General features: G+C 35.2%; 1 protein-coding gene across 5 annotated transcripts in view; it reads right to left on the bottom strand.

The window, feature by feature from the left end:
• Positions 1–802: 802 nt before the first annotated feature.
• LOC141388586 (progestin and adipoQ receptor family member 3) overlaps positions 803–20,277 on the bottom strand; it is a 65,847-nt gene continuing 46,372 nt past the window's right edge. For all 5 annotated transcript variants that reach the window (XM_073958529.1, XM_073958530.1, XM_073958531.1 and 2 more), the window contains exons 3-7: positions 14,235–14,444; positions 2,766–2,870; positions 2,420–2,704; positions 2,164–2,352; positions 803–1,821 (exon numbers count right to left, since the gene is read on the bottom strand). In XM_073958529.1, the coding sequence (XP_073814630.1) occupies positions 1,591–1,821; positions 2,164–2,352; positions 2,420–2,704; positions 2,766–2,870; positions 14,235–14,444 (1,020 nt within the window). In that variant the 3' untranslated portion in view covers positions 803–1,590. The remainder of the gene's footprint in view (positions 1,822–2,163; positions 2,353–2,419; positions 2,705–2,765; positions 2,871–14,234; positions 14,445–20,277) is intronic.

The raw sequence follows: 20,277 nt of genomic DNA, 5'->3' as shown, positions 1-20,277 counted from the left end.
ACTTTTGTACATACTTTCGGCTCATGTCGAGGCGCTGGAAAATTTGATAATTAAAAACAAATCTTCCTCTAGAATTTCCAGCAGCCTAAGTAATAAATATTTTATTACCATTATGAGTTTTTATCATAAATGGTAAATTATGTCTCCATATTTCGTGGACATATCAAATAGAAGATCGCATTTAAGATCCCACATGCAGCGGTAGCTGTTATCACTAGCGTTGTGTGTGCATTACGTCTTGAAATCCAAATTCTTCATTGATCAACGGGTTGTTTAGTTTGGTCAGTGAAGAGTTTAGAGATAAGAATTAATATGAGCTTTAATCACTACCAAAATATCAGTCTAATTGTAAAGGGGCTAAGTTATTCCCATTTTAATATTTTAAAGTTGTTAATTTTATTAGTGGTGAGCGAAATCATTAAACAAATCATTTAAAAGATATTTCAATATTTTAAATTTAATAAATAAAAAATGCATACAAGTTGTTGGTTAAAAAAGAACCTCTTTAATCTGTGACTAAACCAGATTTACTCTCGGATTCCCGCCAACCTCTGGCATACATTGCTTGAAACACTTTTGATCTTATTCGACTTTCATATGCGGCCTTGAAGTTGACACGAATATGTCCAAAAATTGGGTGTACTGGTCGAACAATTCCGTATTTTTTTAACATAAATAACTTAAGTACAAGTTGCAGTCAGTTATTTATCTCCACTTCAGCTTCCCACCGCTGCATTTTAGAGAAATTCAAATGTATTTCAGATTGAGTTTCTACCCATACCAACCAATAAATGGCTTTTAGTTTATTCGTTTATTCCGTTTTATTGAATTTCCTACTAAAATTACAATCATTTTCAAATATACAACACTTAAATTTATTTTAAACTTAAAAAAAACAGACAAAATCCTTGAATTGCTTTTAGGCCTGAATATCATGAACAACCTAAACCATTTCGTACACATCTTAGGCTTCTATGTCATTCAAAGTGGTGGATGGTGGCTTATGTGTTAATTTGATTTGAATTTTCGTTAGATCGATTACAAATGGAGTTGCAGTTATGATGGTCAAATCTACAATAATGGACCTAATCCATACCATGCAAAATTTTCAAGATGAAGTTTCATTTTGGTTGTGTGAAATAATACGCATGCCTATCTATATTAATAATAATGACGATGATAATAATAATATTAAAAATTAACCAAAACTAAATTAAATTATGTTAAGACTAAATGTTCGCTACAATATCGATTAATGGTTTTTGGTATTTGACGAGAATAGCCCTTTCTTTCTTTCAACACCTTATTCTCCCGCCAAAAATAATAAATTAATCAAAAAATAAGAGTGCTTATGAAATGTCAAATTTATGTGTAACTGGAGCCAACTGTCACTTCAATCTTTCTTCGGGATGAACGTTCAGGAACAACTGGACTAGACAAACTTTTACATATTTGTTCCTCTTTGCAGTTAATTTGAATTAGTTTGTTTTTTCTTTTTTGGTATATTCTCAACACGTTCTGATGGCATGAATAATTTTGTATGAATGTTATGAAATTGTCCAAGACATTTGCTTGCGATGTAAATTTTCTTCACGTCAATATAGGTCCGTTGCAGCCGTTATTCAAGCGATATTCGGCATAGACCAAACCGGTATTGTGCCAATGATAGAAAGCGGCCAAAATGAATAGATGCCACCAGTTATGAGAGTGACCAATGTAGTCAACTTTGCCGGTCAGCCAGCGTTCGGGAATCTTTGCAGCGTATATCACAAAAGCAATAGCACACAGGGCATACATGATGATAACACGGGGAACCATTAACTGAAAAAATCGAAAGAAGTCATTAGAAATTGATCAAAACTATTTAAAGTGTTTAAAAGGTTCCGTTCCAGCACTTTTAAAGACTTGAAAAAAGTAAATTATAGACACAAGTACAAAATGGTTGCAAGAAACGGGAGCGAAAATTGGTAGAAATTTCAGAAATGCAATGGCTAAATGAACTATAATTTTGGATCTCGCCACAGATCCTCATCAGTTCCCTCATTTTTTGTTTCCAGATAAAATCCACAGAAGGGAACTGATGGTATTAAGCCAGACTATTTTGGAAAAACATAATTATCTCACAATAAAATAGTGCCACAACATGCATCTCTAAATACTTACCCTCACAAGTTCATTTTCCAAGCCACCCATGACCACAGTCCAATGGCCAAGAGGTATAACACCATAGGCAGCCCATGTAAATAGCACAGCTATTTTAGCGTTGAGGGAAACATTTAATTTGGGAATTTGTACAATCATAGCTAAGGCGAACATGCTTAAAGCAATCACAGAATAAATTATCCTAAGAGACTGCAAGACAAAGAGAGAAAATATTAAAAATCAATAGAAACAACCAAAAGTAACAACAAGGACTTACCTTAAAACACCAAAAGGCATAATACATGCTACTTATATAGATGGCCACCAGAGACAATGATATGCCCAAATAATCCACCGACAGGAATAGTTCATAGTGTTCTTCCGATTTACACGAGAAAATGTGATAGATCGAGGACAGCAGCATGCACAGGCAGAAACATATCAATAGACATACCACCAATATTTGATCTTCCAAATCGGCATGAACTTTAAGGAATTGAAAATCGAATATTGTCAAGCCAATAAATAATATACATCCGCATAAATGACTCCATATGTTGATCTACGAAAGAAATCTGTTAAGTAAAAAGTTCATTGTTTTTCGTCAATAAAGTCATATTTACCGTTTCATTTGTCCACCAGAACATACTTTGCAGACACAGCTTTGTGGATAGGAATGTACGATAACCATGCCTAATGTAGGGATTAAATTTTAGATGATCAGGTGCCTAAAATGAGAAAAAAAAATTGTGAATGTGGTGTCCATTATAGGTTAAAATAAAAGCAAATAATCAAACGAAATGGATAAGTCCCCAAACGAGGGCTCTCTTCCCGAACCTGCAAGCATTATTTCCCCATAAAGTTTGAGAACAATACACTAGTTTATAGAATATTTTGTGGTACAAAAAATGCATAGAGACTTTAGCTGTAGAAACGATCAAAACATGAATTAAACCAGAGCTCCGATTTGCTCGAATTTACGCGCGAGTGAAAAATACTTGCGACAGGCAGTACTCAAAGAATGCGAGCTCGAAGTCCGATTTGCTCGATTGTACTCGCTAGTGAAAAACACCTGCGAATGAGTGTACTTGAAGAATACAAGTTCTACAAGAAGTTTACTCTCCACTGTCCTGTTTTATGTTAAAAAATTTAGAGTGGTGGTCAAAATGTTCGAAATAGAGTAAGAGTTTACTCTAAGGGTGAAAACGAGTGTGTGAATCATTTTGTTATAATTATATTACCGCATTTGTCCAAAATTTGTAAAACGAAGTAATTTCAAGATTAGAAAATTTCATGGTGTGAATATCCCAATGAGACCACGTGTCAGAGTTTGGTTGTTCAGGATAGAGTGCAACGGTCCCAAGCTGCTGAAATGTCTGGTGCAAATGAACAGGTGAGACCAAAGATAAAATCCTACGCCCGACTGGCCCGAATGGAGAAGACGATAAGCTGATGAGCAATATGCAGCTAGAGGGGCCATCCACGTAAGCGCCCAAAAGTGATCGTGCAGATCAATCTAGAGTGGCTTAAGATACTCTGCGAATCCTTCTGGCTAAAAAGGATCTATACATTGGTATCATACAAGAAGCCTACGTTGACAAAAAAGATCTAAAAGTTTTGGATCACAGAGGCTTCAAACCCACATAGATGAAGGATAACGGTAAGCATAGATCGTGTCTAATTGGAACTGAAAAACGGTAATTAGTTCCTTATCGCCTCTTGCTACATGTTGAACTCGAGGGAGATCTCCTGTGCAACGACGAAAACAAAAAGGGAACGATTCCCGTACCAATCGCACAAAGTCACAAACTTTTTCAGTATCTCTGAATCACCCATATACGTTAACGTGACTGCAATAACAATATATGTTCTCTTTATTCTCTTCTGTCGTGGTTTGGCAAAGGAAAGACTCGCTCAGAGAGACTAATGCACAAAATATTTTGAGCACAAAACCACAAACTTTGCAATGCAAAAAGGCGAAAAGCGTACGATTGGTGAAATGTACTTCGGCTATGCTGTGCCGAGTTTTATTCACCACCGAAACAAAAAGAATTTTTGGCAAACATTTGCTATGCGAAATGATCAGACACACACACACACATTTAATGCCTTAACATTTGATTGCTTACATGATGTTTTTCAACCACCAAACGAATCATTCATGTGTTTTGAACTTTTTTGTTTTCTATCTGTTGTAGGTCTGTCTTTAACTTATCTTAGCTGGGCGGTATACATTCAATACCATTTTCTGGGATTGGATTTGTGGTATCTTCGTCGTCTTCGCTAGTATTGGATACCAACAGTTTGGAAAAATGTTCTTTCCATATCCTGAGTACACTATCTGTATCAATTACCAAATTAGCTTGCTGGTCTGTACAGCAGAATGTGACTGTACAAAAATCATCAGTTTGATATTTCACTCTTTGGTAAAATTTATGGACTTCATTCTGACTCTTGTACATATCAATTTTTTCACACTCCCACTTTTCCATTTCTCTCTTTTTCCTGCGGAAAAGGCGTTTTTCCTGCCTCCTTTTCTCCCGATACGTCTCCCGTGCGGTACGTGTTGCCACTGATTTTAGAGTAGCTCTATATGCCCCATTTTTTCTCTTCGCGCGACAGCACGACACTCCTGATCATATCATGGGTTCCTTGGTGGAAGTCACCGGTATCCAAGTATGGATTGTGCGGCTGTGCTCACACATTACCCGGACGAGGAGTGCTTAGATGAAGCAATTGAGCCTGTTGAGTGCTGTGGCTCTCTGTTGTAATTGCAGCTTACCAACTTCTATGTTGTGTCCGTTCGTACTTTATTTGCTATGTTTAATCGGGTACGTACCTTTGCTACAACAAGGTGCTGGCCGAATCTATTTTTGCTCCTCGGAACGATCGTACATCCAACACGCTCGATGAATGCCTTCCATCTATCACCAATTTTGATATTAAAATCGTCTAGAATTATTTTAATGTCATATGTTACTTCTAAGCGCTCGTAGAATATATCTTTGGTCTCTTCGGTGGGAACACGAGCGCAAATAAAGCTGATGTTGAAGAATTTTTCTTTTATCCGTATTGGAGCAAGTCTTTCATTCACTGGGTTGAAGCTGGAAATAAGATGATTTTAACTCCGACCAACTACAAATCCACAACTCATGCTTTGTGTCATGGTAGCTATAATAGAGTCCGTGTTGTTGTGACACCTTTCACAATCTATCGTATTTCCTGTATGGTAGTTATATCGGCCTTGAACTTTTCAAGTGCATCTGCCAGTTCGAAATATGCACCATCTCCATAAAGAGAGCGAACATTCCATGGATAAATTCACAGATCATGGTCCTTAAAACGTTTGCGGGGGTCTCCGACTTTAAAGGGGTTTGTTTTTATACCCTCAGCATTTATGCTAACGAGGTTATATACACTTTCATACGGGCAAAATTTGCCTCATCGAAATAATGGTTTTAGACCCCAAGTATGTTTGGACGAAATCCGTTTCAGGCAATTTGAAGTTGATTTAGCACTGTCCGTCCGTCTGTCTGGCTGGCTGGAGCGCAAGATAACTCTTGAACGGATCTGAAGTGTCGGTTCAAAATGTGGCCTTCGTAATATTGTGTCCAAACTTAGTATAAGAAGATAAGCCATATTGGTCCACACCTTCAGGTACCTCCCCCACAAAAGTTCAAAAATGTTCGGAAAAATTGTTCGTACGATAACTCTTGAAGGGATTCATATTAGCTCATGATATGGGACCTACTGTTTATTGCCGAGTCCGAAAGGCGTGTCCTAAGACACCACTTGTAGAGAAGTTTTACATGACTGAAATACTCAGGAAATGTCGCCAACATCACTGAGGGGTATTTTGCCACCGTTGAAAATTTTTTGATATTGCCTGGCCTGGGAGTCGAACCCACGACCTTTAGCGTGCAAGGCGGGTGTGCATACCATTGCTCCACGGTGTCACGGTGGCATTCGGGTACCTCCCACACAAAATTTTGGATAACTTCACTTTAATACCTGCTCCCGAATCACTTTGATTTCTGTTGAAGCGACTTGCATACGACGGTAAATGCTTTAAATGCAAGTCCATAAGCCCAAAAGGTGTCCAAATTTAGTTTCAACTCCTGTACTTCCCTCCAATATTTAAAAAAATATCACTAAAATGGTATGCACGTCTAAAATGACCGATATCGATCTTCTCTTTATGTTACCTCCCCACAAAAGTTCAACAATTGTGTCGATCTGTCCGTAGATGAAAGTTTTAATTCACATAGGCTGAGGGTATATCTCAGTCGGCAAAGCCGACTGATTCTTTTATGGGTTATTATCCCAGTACCCAACTTAAGTTCTTAACGTTCTTATGGGTGAAAGAGCGCACATGTTAGCTCACTACCTTTAACGGGTGTTAAAGGCAAATCCCCGGTGACACCACGGGGAAGTCAGTGTCCACATGAGATATCAGAGGGGCCAAGATGAGTCCTCGGCTTTGCCATGTTGAAGCCGGTCAGTAGAAAGTAATAGTAATAGTTATATGGAACTATCTAATTCACTACGCAGCTCCAATGGCCCACATCATTTCGTCGGTGTCATGCTTAAGTGTTCCATACGCCATTTGCCTGATTCGAGAAAAACTCAAGTTAATCTTTAAGGCCAAGCAGGATAAAAATGGTGCAATAATCCAATACTTTAAGAGCTCAGTTCTACTTAACTAACTCATAGAATATATCAGTAGTTTATTTTAGTCAGATATCTGTGATAGTCTAGAAGTTATGGCCAATTTTTATAATTGCAAAAAGATGCTGAATTGTTCCATGGAATCTTTTTTCATGTTTTTGGCAGTTTGTGTCACATGGAACACATTTTGTCACATTTCAACCAAAACACTTTTTATCAATCGTGTTCCACCTCCCTTATATGAAGTGCTACTGTGGAGTTTAATAATCAGGACTTTAAATGGAACATTTATTTTTCTCATATAAATACAATAAGGACCATAATTTAAGGTTTCCTTAAAACTTATTTAAGGGATTGCCTCCACTTATCACTACTTTTTTTTGGTAAAAATTTCGATCGGACAAAACGGATTGATATTTTGTATTTCTAAGGTAACATAAAACATTTAAACGCGATTTTCTTATAATACAATTTTTGTAGTCGGTTAGCTTCAAGTCGAATGAACTTTTTCGCGTATATTTTTGTAGACTTACATCAAAATTTTGTCTTTAAACTAGGGATTTTTTGTTTAAACGATTGATAAATTTTCGTTTTCATGTAACAATACAATATTCAAAAATATTTGGATTTAGAAACTATTATTCTTCAGTTTTTAAACTAAGTCCTTTAAAACAATTTGTTCCATAAGCCAAACTTTTCCGTTACTTGGGCAAAATGGGCAATTTTTTGTTCCAAACGCCATCATTTTTGGTGCGGAACAATTCGTTTTTGTCTCTTTTTGTTCCATACATGGATATGGAACTAAAATGTTCAAAGTTGTTAGTATAGTAACTATACATCCAAGAGGATTTGAGAAAATGCTGTTTTTTACTAAAATATGTTGCTCATTCATTTTATTTCATACTACAGTTGTAAATAATCCACCAACATATCGTCACCTGAAATGCCCAAAGCCGTAACCCACAACACCATAAGTTTACAGGTGAAGCAAAAAGCGTTATAAAATAAAAAATGGTTTCATAATTTTGTTTTTTTTTTTGGAAGCGCCACCAATGTTTTGTTTTATAGAATATAAATCTTATGCGCGTACGCATTTTGGGTATTATCAATAATGGGAGTAAGTAATGAAACAAAAACCGCGAAAACTCTTGGTTTTAAGATCCTTCATTACAACAATATCTGCAAAGTTACCACATTTTCCGAAATTACATTTGTTAAATAGGATCGTTATTTTTAAACGAAACTTTATGTATCTGATTCCATCAAAACCCGAATTTTGATTTTCATGTGGGTTACGTCTTCGGGCATTTCTGGTAACGATATGCTTCCCAACCTAAACTAAATATTTATTTATTCAATAGACTGAACTTGAAATTTGTAATGAATGGCTGGCATAAAAATGTGGCGAAATTTTTTTTGGAATTCGTCGTATTGGTTTCAATGTCAAATGTTTATTGGTCAAAGTCAAGATATGCAAATTTTGTAAGTTGTTGATAAAAGAATTTTGCCAAATTGAATCGCATTGACACCTTTGCCAATTGGCATCCAAATATGTAGATATGTTGTTGCTGCTTATGGCCAACGATACGATTTCAACGCATAATATCAGAGTTGGCATACCTATTAAGCTTACGTTGGATGATAAGGTGATCTTCACCCAAATCGAAGCGCGTCCAAGACTTTAAATATGGCAAAGAAACGCAGTGGACGGACGATGGAATTGGCAATACTATGATAGATGCCGATTTTATATTCAATTCGCATTTGACAAGTTCATGCTAAAAGTTTATTGTTGTTCTTATTATTGTTGACACATTGATTGGCAAAATTCATTAACAAATCATTATCAATTCGTTGTTGGCCGGCTGGCGGGCTTACTGGGATGGATGGCCATTTCATTCAGTCGTAATTGTTGTTGTAGCTGTACTACATTAGTTATTCATTTACACCATTAATGCTAAATTATTAACATAACTTAAAAAGAAAACTAAAACCAACAACAATAACGGACAAAGACGGACGGGGACGGATGGCCTGAGTTTAGATATTATTACAAAAAAACATGAACGTCGGCAGTGAGTGACTTGTGTTGTGTTTGTTACACGCATGTCGATCTGTCTGGCAGCTAACTGAAGTGGATGAACGAACGCCGGCAGACTGACAGAGGGTCAGACATTAGTTTGCAAAACTAAATCAAGGTTAACATTATTAACAAAGAGATTTTGTTGTTGTTGCAGGTATATTTTATTGTTATTGTTTTTGGCTTTGACTTTGATTTAGCGATTTTTGGTTGTTTTGTTTTTGCAATTTTTTGGTTAGCGTCCAAATCTAAATAAAAATTGTATTTGTTTGTAAGTTTAGATAAGCCTTTGTAGAAGTGTACGAGACATATAAATGTACGTATGTATGTATAAAACAATTGTTTACTAAATTAACTAAACTTTCTGTGTATTTTTTATAAATAGATATGTATCTATGTTTGCTTACGAGCGAGTATACTCAAGTACCACCCTATGACCCATTGTTATCCTAAGGTGGGGGTAATGACTGTTTCATAAATAAAAATATAAAAACAATTTTGTAATTTATTTAAACAAATTGACATGGAACCAAGAGAAAACAAAGGCAAATGTTGACAAATTGTTAATTACATACCTTTTTCTAGAGATTTATCAACTAGATAGAGATTTATCAACTAGTTTGTCGACTCTCATTGTTTGTGTAGTAATCTTTTTAAAGGCGCCCTTTAAAGGTTGCCTTTAAACAAAAGCTACGTTCCATCAGAGAAGAGATAGTGTAGGAGCAATCAAATTCTGAGAATAAAATAGCGTATTTTAAAAATCGAAAAATACATATTGTTGTTTCAACCATACATTTTGTGACGGGCATCATTATGACACAAAATATATGGTTGAAACAACAATATACATATATATTTTAAAAATTCGCTATTTTGTTCTCAGAATATGATTGCTCCTACAATATCTCTTCTCTGCGTGCAGGGCTTACAATAATCTACAAATTTTGCCATTTTTACCATTCTTCCTTTAAAAGGAAGAGAACTAGCGACGATGCAAATAAGAGCCAAATTATTCAGCATCCGTGTTCTCTTGAAGAGCAAGTCAAAGATATGTTTTATGAGTGCCAAGAATGAAGAACTGATCGGTGACTTGGCTAAGGCATTTGAAGTGTTTTAGACGATTTGAATGCCACAATTGGAAACGACAATACCTTTGGCCCAACTATCAGAAAATTTTACATCTACAGTAAAACATCCGATAACAGACTGTGACAAAAAAAATATAATAAAAAATTCCTGGAGGAAGTTTTTTTTTTTTGTTACCATTGACGGGTAACGACATAAAAGAATACCTTGACGGCTCTAAGATGAATTGTGAAGTTGGCTAAGAAATCTTCTCGGAAGCAGCAAATATATCTACATCCACAAAGCTACCTGAGGACTGCAGTGATTTTCAGGCGAAGATACTGGCCATGACTACAACGTCACATATATATTAAACTCAATAGACATTTTTTCGACAGTGAAGCGGGGCTCCTAGCATTAAAAGCTAACACTGTCACACCAAAGCTCGTGTAAGAATGTAAAGAAGAACTTGCTAAGTTAGGGAATCTGACTAGAATAGTTCTAACATGGACTAGTTGGTAACGAAAAATCAGACGAACTAGGAAGAACAGGATCCGCCTCTAATGAACTCCCAAAGCCATCAGTCAGTCGCAGTTGGGGTAGGAGTACCTGTCGCACAAAATTAAAAACATTTTCACTAAAATGATGCGCACGTTAACTCTCGAAGGGAGTAACCGAATTGGTAATAACTAGGCATAGCTCAGGTTTGAATACGGACTAAATATGTATACTCCTTCATGTACTTCCCACACAAAATTTGAAAAAAAGTACAATGTAACAGTTCGTCTCTGATCGTTTTGAAATTTTTTGCAACAAGTTCACCTTGTGAGCCCTTTTACGATGGCGCAAGTCCATACTTCCTGAGATGATGACCTAAAACCTCCAAGAACGCCAGCCGACATCAACTATGTAAGATAACCATCGAAGGGAGAAACCGATTTAGTCCAAACGTTGTACTCAGGTTTGAATACGGACTAAATATGTATACTCCTTCGTGTACTTCCCACACAAAATTTGAAAAAAGTACAGGTTAACAGTTCGTCTCGGATCGTTTTGAATTTTTTTGCAAAAAGTTATTCTTGTGGGTCCTATGACGGAGCTAGTCCATATTTCCGGGGATAATGACCTAAAAGTTCCAGAAACTCCTGCCGGCATCAACTATGTAAGATAACCATCGAAGGGAGAAACCGATTAGGTCCAAACGTTGTACATCGTATTATTTCTTACAGACTCTGATTATGTCCAAATGTTAACAACATCGAACCACTCTTTCGGGTACCTCGCATACATAGTTTAAAAAGAGTGCAGTTTAAGGACTAGTCTGTTATCGTTTTTAAATTTTTGGCATGTTGTGTATGCGAACCTAGTTACGAGACTACAATTTGGTTTTTTCGTGGGCAAGTTCATACTTCCTGAGAAATTGGCCCAAAAACCCCCTATAGACGCCTGAAGTATTGTGCGTACTTCTTTACTTTAGGTCCGAGACTGATACTTTCTTACTTGTTTTACAAGTCAATGGTAAAAGAAAGCATGTTCGAATTATGCCCTAGACAGACGGCAACGTTAATTTGCATTAACTGCCTTCATTCTAATTATTTCGTACATTATCCATATTCTTAATGCACAAAATCAAACTGAATTTACATTGAATTTAGGTATTTCAATATGGCAATGCTGTAAAAGAGAGCCCATATTCATGTAAGAGAGAGAGAGAGCATATTTATACTCGGAGACAAAATTTGCATTGCAAACAATAACAAAACAGTTGTTTACCAGCAAACAGCTGTTCTGTAAATGCAGAAACTGTCGCCTGTCATGGTAAAATTAAATGCAGATCTTAATGCAAATTAACGCTGCCGTCTTTTTGGGGCAGGGACGCGCTTCGTTGCAAAGACAGTATAGTAAGGACGCCCACTGAGTTGTTTTTGCATTTGCTTCTCTCACTTACTGTGTACGTGAATAAAAACAAACGATATACATCATGTGGTTGTTGTTTTCTTCACCCATACATAAATAAACACATACTAAAACATTGATGGAAATTCTTGGGCGAATCAATGTTTTAGTATGTGTTTATGTGTGGGTGAAGAAAACAACAACCACATGATGTTTATTGTTTGTTTTTATTCACGTACACAGTAAGTGAGAGAGAGAGAGAGAAGAAAATGCAAAAACAACTCAGTGGGCGCCCTCACTATACTGCTTTGCAAAGAAGCCCGTCTCTGGTCTAGGGTATTACAAAGACAAAAGTATCCTCTCCATAGCACATAACGTAACGTACTACTGCGGTGGTGCTCAAAATATTTTGTGCATAAGTCTCTCTGAGCGAGTCTTTCCTTTGCTAAACCACGACAGGTGAGCAAAAAGAGAGCACATGTTGTTGTTGCAGTCACGTTAACGTATATGGGTGATCTTGGCTGTACTACTGAATCAGTAGTACTGATGTTGTTGTTCTTATGATCAGTGGTCCCGGGTCATTGCCAACATTGAAGGGAATGAAATGACGGATGAATTGGTGCCACACTATGCTGGATGGATGGATCCGAGTCACACAATGTTACAATCGATAACACGGCCAAGCCACCTTTGTACCACTTCGTGCGGCTGGTAGAACCAAGCTATCAGTATAAATCTAAGCAGATTTGGTTCAAATAATTCAACTGCAAGTTTTCTGCTCAATCTACTCCAAACGCAGAACTAGAAACTATGCGATAATGAAAAAGTAACAGATGCAAGTTTTCTGCTCAATCTACTCCAAACGCAGAACTAGAAACTATGCGATAATGAAAAAGTAACAGATACAATCGAAAATCGAAAACCTAATACACCCTCATTTAGATTCCTTATCGAAATAAGCGTTTTAGACCCGACATATGTTTGAACGACATCCGTTTCAGATACTTTAAGGTCGATTTAGCCCTGTCCGTCTATCTGGCTGGATGGAGTGCACTATAACCGAACTATCTGCAATTTGACATTTGAGGTTCTAAGGGGCTACAAGAAATTTCCATAAAATAATTGTTAATATGGGTCCATGTTTTGGTATAAACCCCATATAACGGTAACTGAACTATTCGTAATTTTCAGGTTCCCTGCAGTCTCAAAACTTCTCCACCCTATAACGATACCTCCCGATTTTTGGTATTTTGAGGATTTTAGCTACATTTTTAACCGAACTAGCTGCAATTTGCCATTCGATGTTGTTAGTAGTCGTAACAAAATTTGTTAATATAGGTCGATGTTTTGGCGCAGTCCCCATATAACCTCCCGACTTTCGGTATCTTGAGAATTTTAGCTACATTTTTTGAAAAAAAACTTCTTCAGTAAAAATTCAACATTTTCAACATTTGAGGCTCTACCCGCGAATTAACATTTGAGGTTCCCTGCAGTCATGAAACTTTGCCACCAAAAATTTTCAAGATAGCTTCATCTTTTGGTACAGCTCTCATATACCGGTACCTCCCTATTTTTACAGAACTAGCTGTAATTTGACATTTGAGGTTCTTAGTGGTCACAACTAGAATTTTAGCTAGATTTTTGACCGAACTTATTTTAATTTGATATTTGATATTTCCACAAAAAAATTCTATATATATATATTCTATATATATATATGAATTGGTACCTCCTGGTTTTCGACATTTTGAGGATTTTAGCAACAATTTCTAACCGAAATAGCTGTAATTTGACATTCTAAGTGGTCGCAACACTTCACTACTAAAAATTGTCAATACAGGTGCATGTTTTGTTATTGGCCCAATTAACAGTACCTCGGCATTTTGAAAATTTAGCTACATTTTTTTACCGAGCCAGCTGTAATTTGACAGTTGAAATTACAAGTGGTCAAAAAACTTCTTTGCTAAATATTGTCTACATAGATCCATGTTTTGGCATATCTCCCTTATAACGCTACATACCGAGTTTCGGTATTTTGAGGATTTTAGCTAAATTTACAGACCGAATTAGCTGTAATTTGGCATTAGGATTCCTAGTAGTCAAAACAATTCTCCACCAGAAATTGTGGAAATAGGACCACATTTTGGAATTATCACATATAACGGTATTGCCCGACTTCAGATATTCTGAAGTTATTACATATCAGTAGCTTTTAAAGTTTCTACATTTTCCACCCAAATGTGCTGTAATTGGTAGTTAGAATTCCCAACGGAATCCTTTTTATTTCATTTTAGTTCGTAATATTTCATGGTGGATACTATAAAAAGTTCAGCCGAACTTAAATATTTTACATACTTGTTTACAAATATTTTCAACAACTTACCTCTTCAAAATTTAACAACAATTTATTCTTTTTGTACTTTTCATTGCCATCAACCTGAGAATCTGTTGTCGTCGATTTGATGTGGCAACAACCGTTGCGCTGTTGCATCGATGTAACTTCAGTGGGTGAGCCATGACCCAAAACATTTGGTTCTTCATTTTCCGGAAATTGATGTGGGTCTTGCGAAGTGGCATGTTTAGGACCTTCATTCTGAAATGAAACATAGAAGGAAATAAAATGAATAATAAATTATGAAATTAATGAAAAAAGAAGGAGAAGAAAACAAATTAATATAAAGAACACACACAAACTAAAAAGTTAAGAATATCGAGAGACGTTAAAAAAAAAACAAAAATGATCAAAAAAACTGTCCGATATTCACTCAGTTGCGGAAGTAGGTCAATAGTTGCATACTTAAGTTCCGCAAAATTTGCATAACTAATAATCGCAGTAGGTATAATGACAGCATTCACGTTTCTGTGAGCACACGTTTTTCTTCTCTTCCACATTCTTTTTTTAAATTTGTTCTCGACGAGTAATTAAAAACCTTTTGTATTCTTAAGTGTGCAGCGCGTAGTATGCATTAATATTTTCTTTTAGCATGTTTTTTTCCTGGATCACTTATCCAAACGTATTAAATGCATATATGAAAATAATAAAATTGACTATAATCACCTTTAATGACCTTATAATATCGAACTATTAGCCTTCAAGGCCGAAATAATTTTTGTTTGACAACCATTAAATGGAAATGATTCCCTACAGTAATTTTTCGCTTTTTTTAGAAAATATATGTACCTTTAAATAAAAGTGTGGACCGGGATTAAGGAACAAAATATTTCGTAGGATCTGAGAATTTAAAACTATAATTCAAACATGTTTAAATCTGTACTCATAAAAACAAATTACAAAAATACTGAAACAATTATCAAAAAGGGTATATTTGTAGTTGAAACAATTTAATTTTCATTAATTTTAGACAGCAAGATCTTGGCCCTCAGTAGAGGAAATAATCAGCCTTAACAATTTTCACCATAAATTTTAGTTTAATATGGCCCCTGCTTTCTAGTCCATATGTAGATATGTTAATTATTTCCCCCTTCTTTTTAATTCTAGCTGACTACATTAATTTATTTGCACAAGACAAATAATAATAAATTCAAGTATTATATTTAGTAGTATCATTATTTAAGAACATTGTTTGTATTTATTTGTATGCGTTTGTACATGAATGTCATACTCAAGTACTGGCGTTATTACACAGTTATGTATGTACGGTATACTTTTGTGGTTGAATGTTTTTGTTTATATTTATGCTTTTTTCCACTACAAAATAAACAACATTTGTTGTTTATGTTCTTTGTAACAAAACAAAAAAAAAACTTGTAGCCGCCACTCACATGGCATTACAAATACGAGCGAGGGGGCATTTCGAAAAACGCAGTTGCATGAAATGACGTTGCTACGTTCGAATCTCGACGAATGTATATTTCCGGCAACAACAACTGCAGCACTTGTTTGTTCAATTCGATTTTTTTTTTCTTTTTTGAGAAAAACAAGAATTGCTTCGTCGTCATCCAAAAGTGGGTGTGTGCATTTTGCGTTGCATAATTTTCGAAGTATTTGTTTTTGTTGCAGTTATTTTGTTTTTAATTAACACATTGAATACTTTGAAAAGTAAATTAAATATATTTAAATTTGATGAGAAATTCTATGGGAATTTTAACGGATATAAGGGGCGAGACCTGTATTGATAAATGTATATCGATATAGCCTATAATGCTTTGGAAATTTGGAGAATACAAAATTAATTCTGTTTTTACAATGTGGCTAAAATATTCAAAATATGTACGTATGTGTATTAAGTTATAAACGTACAATTTAGAATAGTTTTTTTTTTTTTTTTTTTTGTTTGAATACATTTTTTCGAACTTCAACTGTATAACATAACCGATTTAAAAGTGAATTGTGCATTTACCGTTATAAAATAAAAAAATGAAGTGGCCTAAAGAGTGGAAAGTCATGTTCTTTTTCCATGGAATTGGTACATCGGATTCCCTGAATAATTTTGGTGCAGCACAGTGTTATTACATATTTTGTGCCTTTGTGGACCCTAATCAATACCAAACATCCTAAATACAGACAAACATTTTATATTTGACTGCAAACAAAACAAATAACAGGGACTACATCAAGAAAAAGAAAAAAAATCAGAAATCGATTTTCTTGGCCAAAACCCCCATTTTTTGTTGTCACTCATTGTTAATTTCAATATAGGATTCGATAGTAAACGTATTGAAACTAAGGGGTATAAAAGCTATATATAAGAGCTATCAATGTCATATGACACGAAATAACATTCCATATTATCCACGAAGGCAATGCGGAGACGTAATTTCACTGAATTTTTGCTGGTATGGACGCAAAAAGTAAGTGGCGTAAGGAAAATCCCCAACATTGCACACATTAGCGACTGTGTAGCGATGGAAATTTTCAGCACACATGACATTGATAGATAGTGTAAACTACCTCTAAGGAAACCAAAAAATTAGGTCCAAATATTGGGAGGTGTGGGCGTGGCTTTAGGAGCACGCTACGCCCCCACCTTCCAATATTTGGACAATTTTTTCTCTATTTTGGAAAATAGTAATTTTTGCAAATTTCTGGAGAAAGAAATAGCTATTTTTTGAAAACTATAAGAAAAATGGTGTTCATTGTTTTTTATAAGGTAGGTAGGATTCTTGCCTTTAATAACAGTTTTAATAAATTACCGTAGCGTTTTCACGAAGTGAGCTACTTTATTTTTCCTCAGTAGTGCGATTCTCTAACTCATTTTTTGAGTTACCGACAAAAATCGGTAACATTAAATCGCAAAATTATGAATGAAAAGTACAAGAAAAAGTTGACAACACTGTTGCTATCGGTAGAACTTTACGACTACTTCTTATTGGTCGCTAACTTACCGAATTTTATCGTTAATTACCGAAATTATAAGCATTTTATTTTTACCGACATTTGTCGGTAACTCCAAAAATGAGTTAGAGAATCGCACTACAGGTACTAAATTTTAGTGAAATTCCTGGACTAGAACTTTTAGGGAACAGCATGGAACAAGTTTTGGTATTCACAGAATAATGCTTTATAGTTCCCTCTTTCAGCCCATATATACTTTTGTAAACGTCACGTTCCGTCCCTTTAACACTTTAAATTTATTGAAATTATATGGGTAAAAATTTGTGTTGTTTTCCGTACCGTTTCCCATATTAATTATGGTTTTTTGCTCAAATGGACATTTTTTTTAAATATATGAGATTTTATATGAGTTTTATGGGCTTTTTGAAAACCTAAGGAATATTTTTTTAATATTTGAATAAATTTTTTTAGGAATTTCCTTTTTTTTCTTTTTTTTTTTAATATTAGTATTTGACATTTTTTAATAAATTGGAACATTTGAAAAACTCAAAAACACTCATATTTGGTGCAAAATATGAAAACAACTCAAAATGTTAACTTTCACCTTGAATTCCTCTGCAACTAATAGACGGAATATGACCTATTTTGATTCGCCGGAAAACTGATTGTGTTATCTGTCGAACAAAAAAATATGAAAATGTCTCTATCATTTCAAAAGTTACAGAGTTTTGACCAGGAAAAACCGATTCTGAACCACTGGAACCAATAGTTTCCATTCGTTTCCGCCACGCTTACTGAAAAATATCGCCTTTTTTAAGTTCAATACAAATGAAACTTCGATGTTTTCCCCATTCGAAATACCAAGTTACAATCACTACAGTTGATTCAGTTGATTAATCATTTAAAAGATTACACATCGAGCGGTATTGTCCTACCTTTCGACCTGAGAACCCTGTGTTAGTATGTTTTATACCACATATCGTATAGTAAATACATACAAAATTTCAGTCATTTCGGTAGGATGATGTGGCTAAAACCTTCAAAATACCGAAAATCTGTAGGCAACATTCTAAAGGGGATATATAAAAACGTGGACCTATACCGACAATTCTCTGCAGGAATCTTGTATATCCCGAAAACTCTTTACGGAACGAAGACTCTATACGAAATTTCACCATTTCTGTAGGATAATGTGGCTAAATCGTTAAAAATACCGAAAATAGGGAGGTACTGCTCTAAGGGGGCTATATCAAACTGTGATCCTGTACCGACAATTCTTTGCAGGAATGCTGGATATCCCCAACGAAGACTATATACTGAATTTTACGCATAAAAACTAGAACATACCGAAAATCAGGTGGTACCGTTCTATTAGGGCTATATCAGAACGTGGACCCAATTCCGTCAAATTTCTGGGACATAGTTTTGGAACCTAAAATTAGACTAAATACCAAATTTAAGACATTTTTGGTAAGATAATGCGGCTGAAACCTTCAAACCACCATAAAGAGGGAGGTACCGTTCTATAGAGGTTATATGAAAATGTGGACCTATACTGACAAATTTCTGGGGAAAAGTTTTGTACCCCAAAGAAAACTAAATAACACATTGCTGAAATTTTGGTAAAGTTATGTGACTACAACCTTTAAAATACAGAAAATCGGGAGGTACCGTTCTATAGGGGCTATACCAACATATGAACTTATACTGACAAATTTCTGGGGGAAAATTTTGCACCACCAAAGAGGACTTAATACCAAATTACAGCCATTTTGGCTAGATAAGGTGGCTGAAAAATGTTTAACTTTTGTGAGGGAGGTATCCAAAAGTGTTCTCCAATATGGACCACATTGGAACACGAGTTACGTTTGGAAGAAATGTTACGATGTGCGAAGTTTTGGTCAAATTACATATAAGTAAACGTATTCATCAGTCATCTTAATTGGTACCGGCAGGGCCATAATCTCATAAAGTGTGGACTTGCTCCCGAATTAAACGGTTGTAATAGCGTCGCGAGGTCAACCTGTTGCTAGAAAATGTTTAAACACTCCAAGATGTCCTTAAACTGCACTGGTGCGAACAATTTTTAATGTTTGTGTGGAAGGTAAACAAAGAAGTGGATCGATATAGCCCATCTTTGAACTTGATCTACGTTTGGATGAAATGTTACGAGGACCAAATTTTAGACAGACAAACGAACGGATATGGTTAAATCGATCGATTCAATAGTTCTTCTCAATCCGACTAAAGTTAAAAAATTTGGTACCAATTTCTTTATTTCAATCACAATACTGTATTTATTATCAGTTGATTTTGTTGGTATAACTTTTTATTGTACCATAAGTAGTCAGTCATTGGTGTTAACTATGTATATGGATACGTTCATTGTGTATATACAAGGGTGGTTTTAAAAAATCGATGTCGGCAACTTGTATAGGGCCAAAGGTGAATTTTCACGAAATTGCTCTAAAGACCAAATTTACAGTCCAATCGATGAGAAATTTTTGAACAGTTCATTGGCAAGAAAACGAATCCTACAAAAATTTTGGATAATTGGGTAAGATTTTGCTCCAATAGTATATTTACCATATTTTAGATAATTTGGGCCCATGGTATAGACTCATATTAAAATCCAGCCGATTTTCACAATTTTTGTAGAATTACTTTTTTGGCCACAGAAATTAACTGAAAATTTCTCATCGAGTGGACATTAAATGTGGCCTTTAGAGCAATTTCGCGAAAATACCAGTTACTATGGAAACTTTGAGGCCCCAGTGGGACATGTTAAGATCTTCCAATTGTGCTCAAACTTTGGCAATCTTAAAATCTAACAAAACTAAAAATTTTAGGGTGTGCCGCCTACAAAAATCGACATCGCTTTTTCCCTTTGAGACAAAACCAGTCCAGTATATACAAACTGATCTTGAAAAAATTTTATTTCGAAAATTAAAAACACACATTTGTATGCAGTACCAAATTAATCACTTTGATTTTATATATATAATACTAGAGTCTAATGATATTCAATAATAGTTTGTCATTAAATTTTCATTTAAATTCTTACAACTTTGTTGTTAATTGCAGGTGACAGAAAAAATATTACAATTATTCGTTATCTTTCTCAATTTAA

This window comes from Musca autumnalis, unplaced genomic scaffold (assembly GCF_047663935.1).
Source record: "Musca autumnalis isolate F117 unplaced genomic scaffold, ASM4766393v1 scaffold_1, whole genome shotgun sequence".
Taxonomy (NCBI): domain Eukaryota; kingdom Metazoa; phylum Arthropoda; class Insecta; order Diptera; family Muscidae; genus Musca; species Musca autumnalis.
This window is presented reverse-complemented; position numbering and strand designations above follow the sequence as displayed.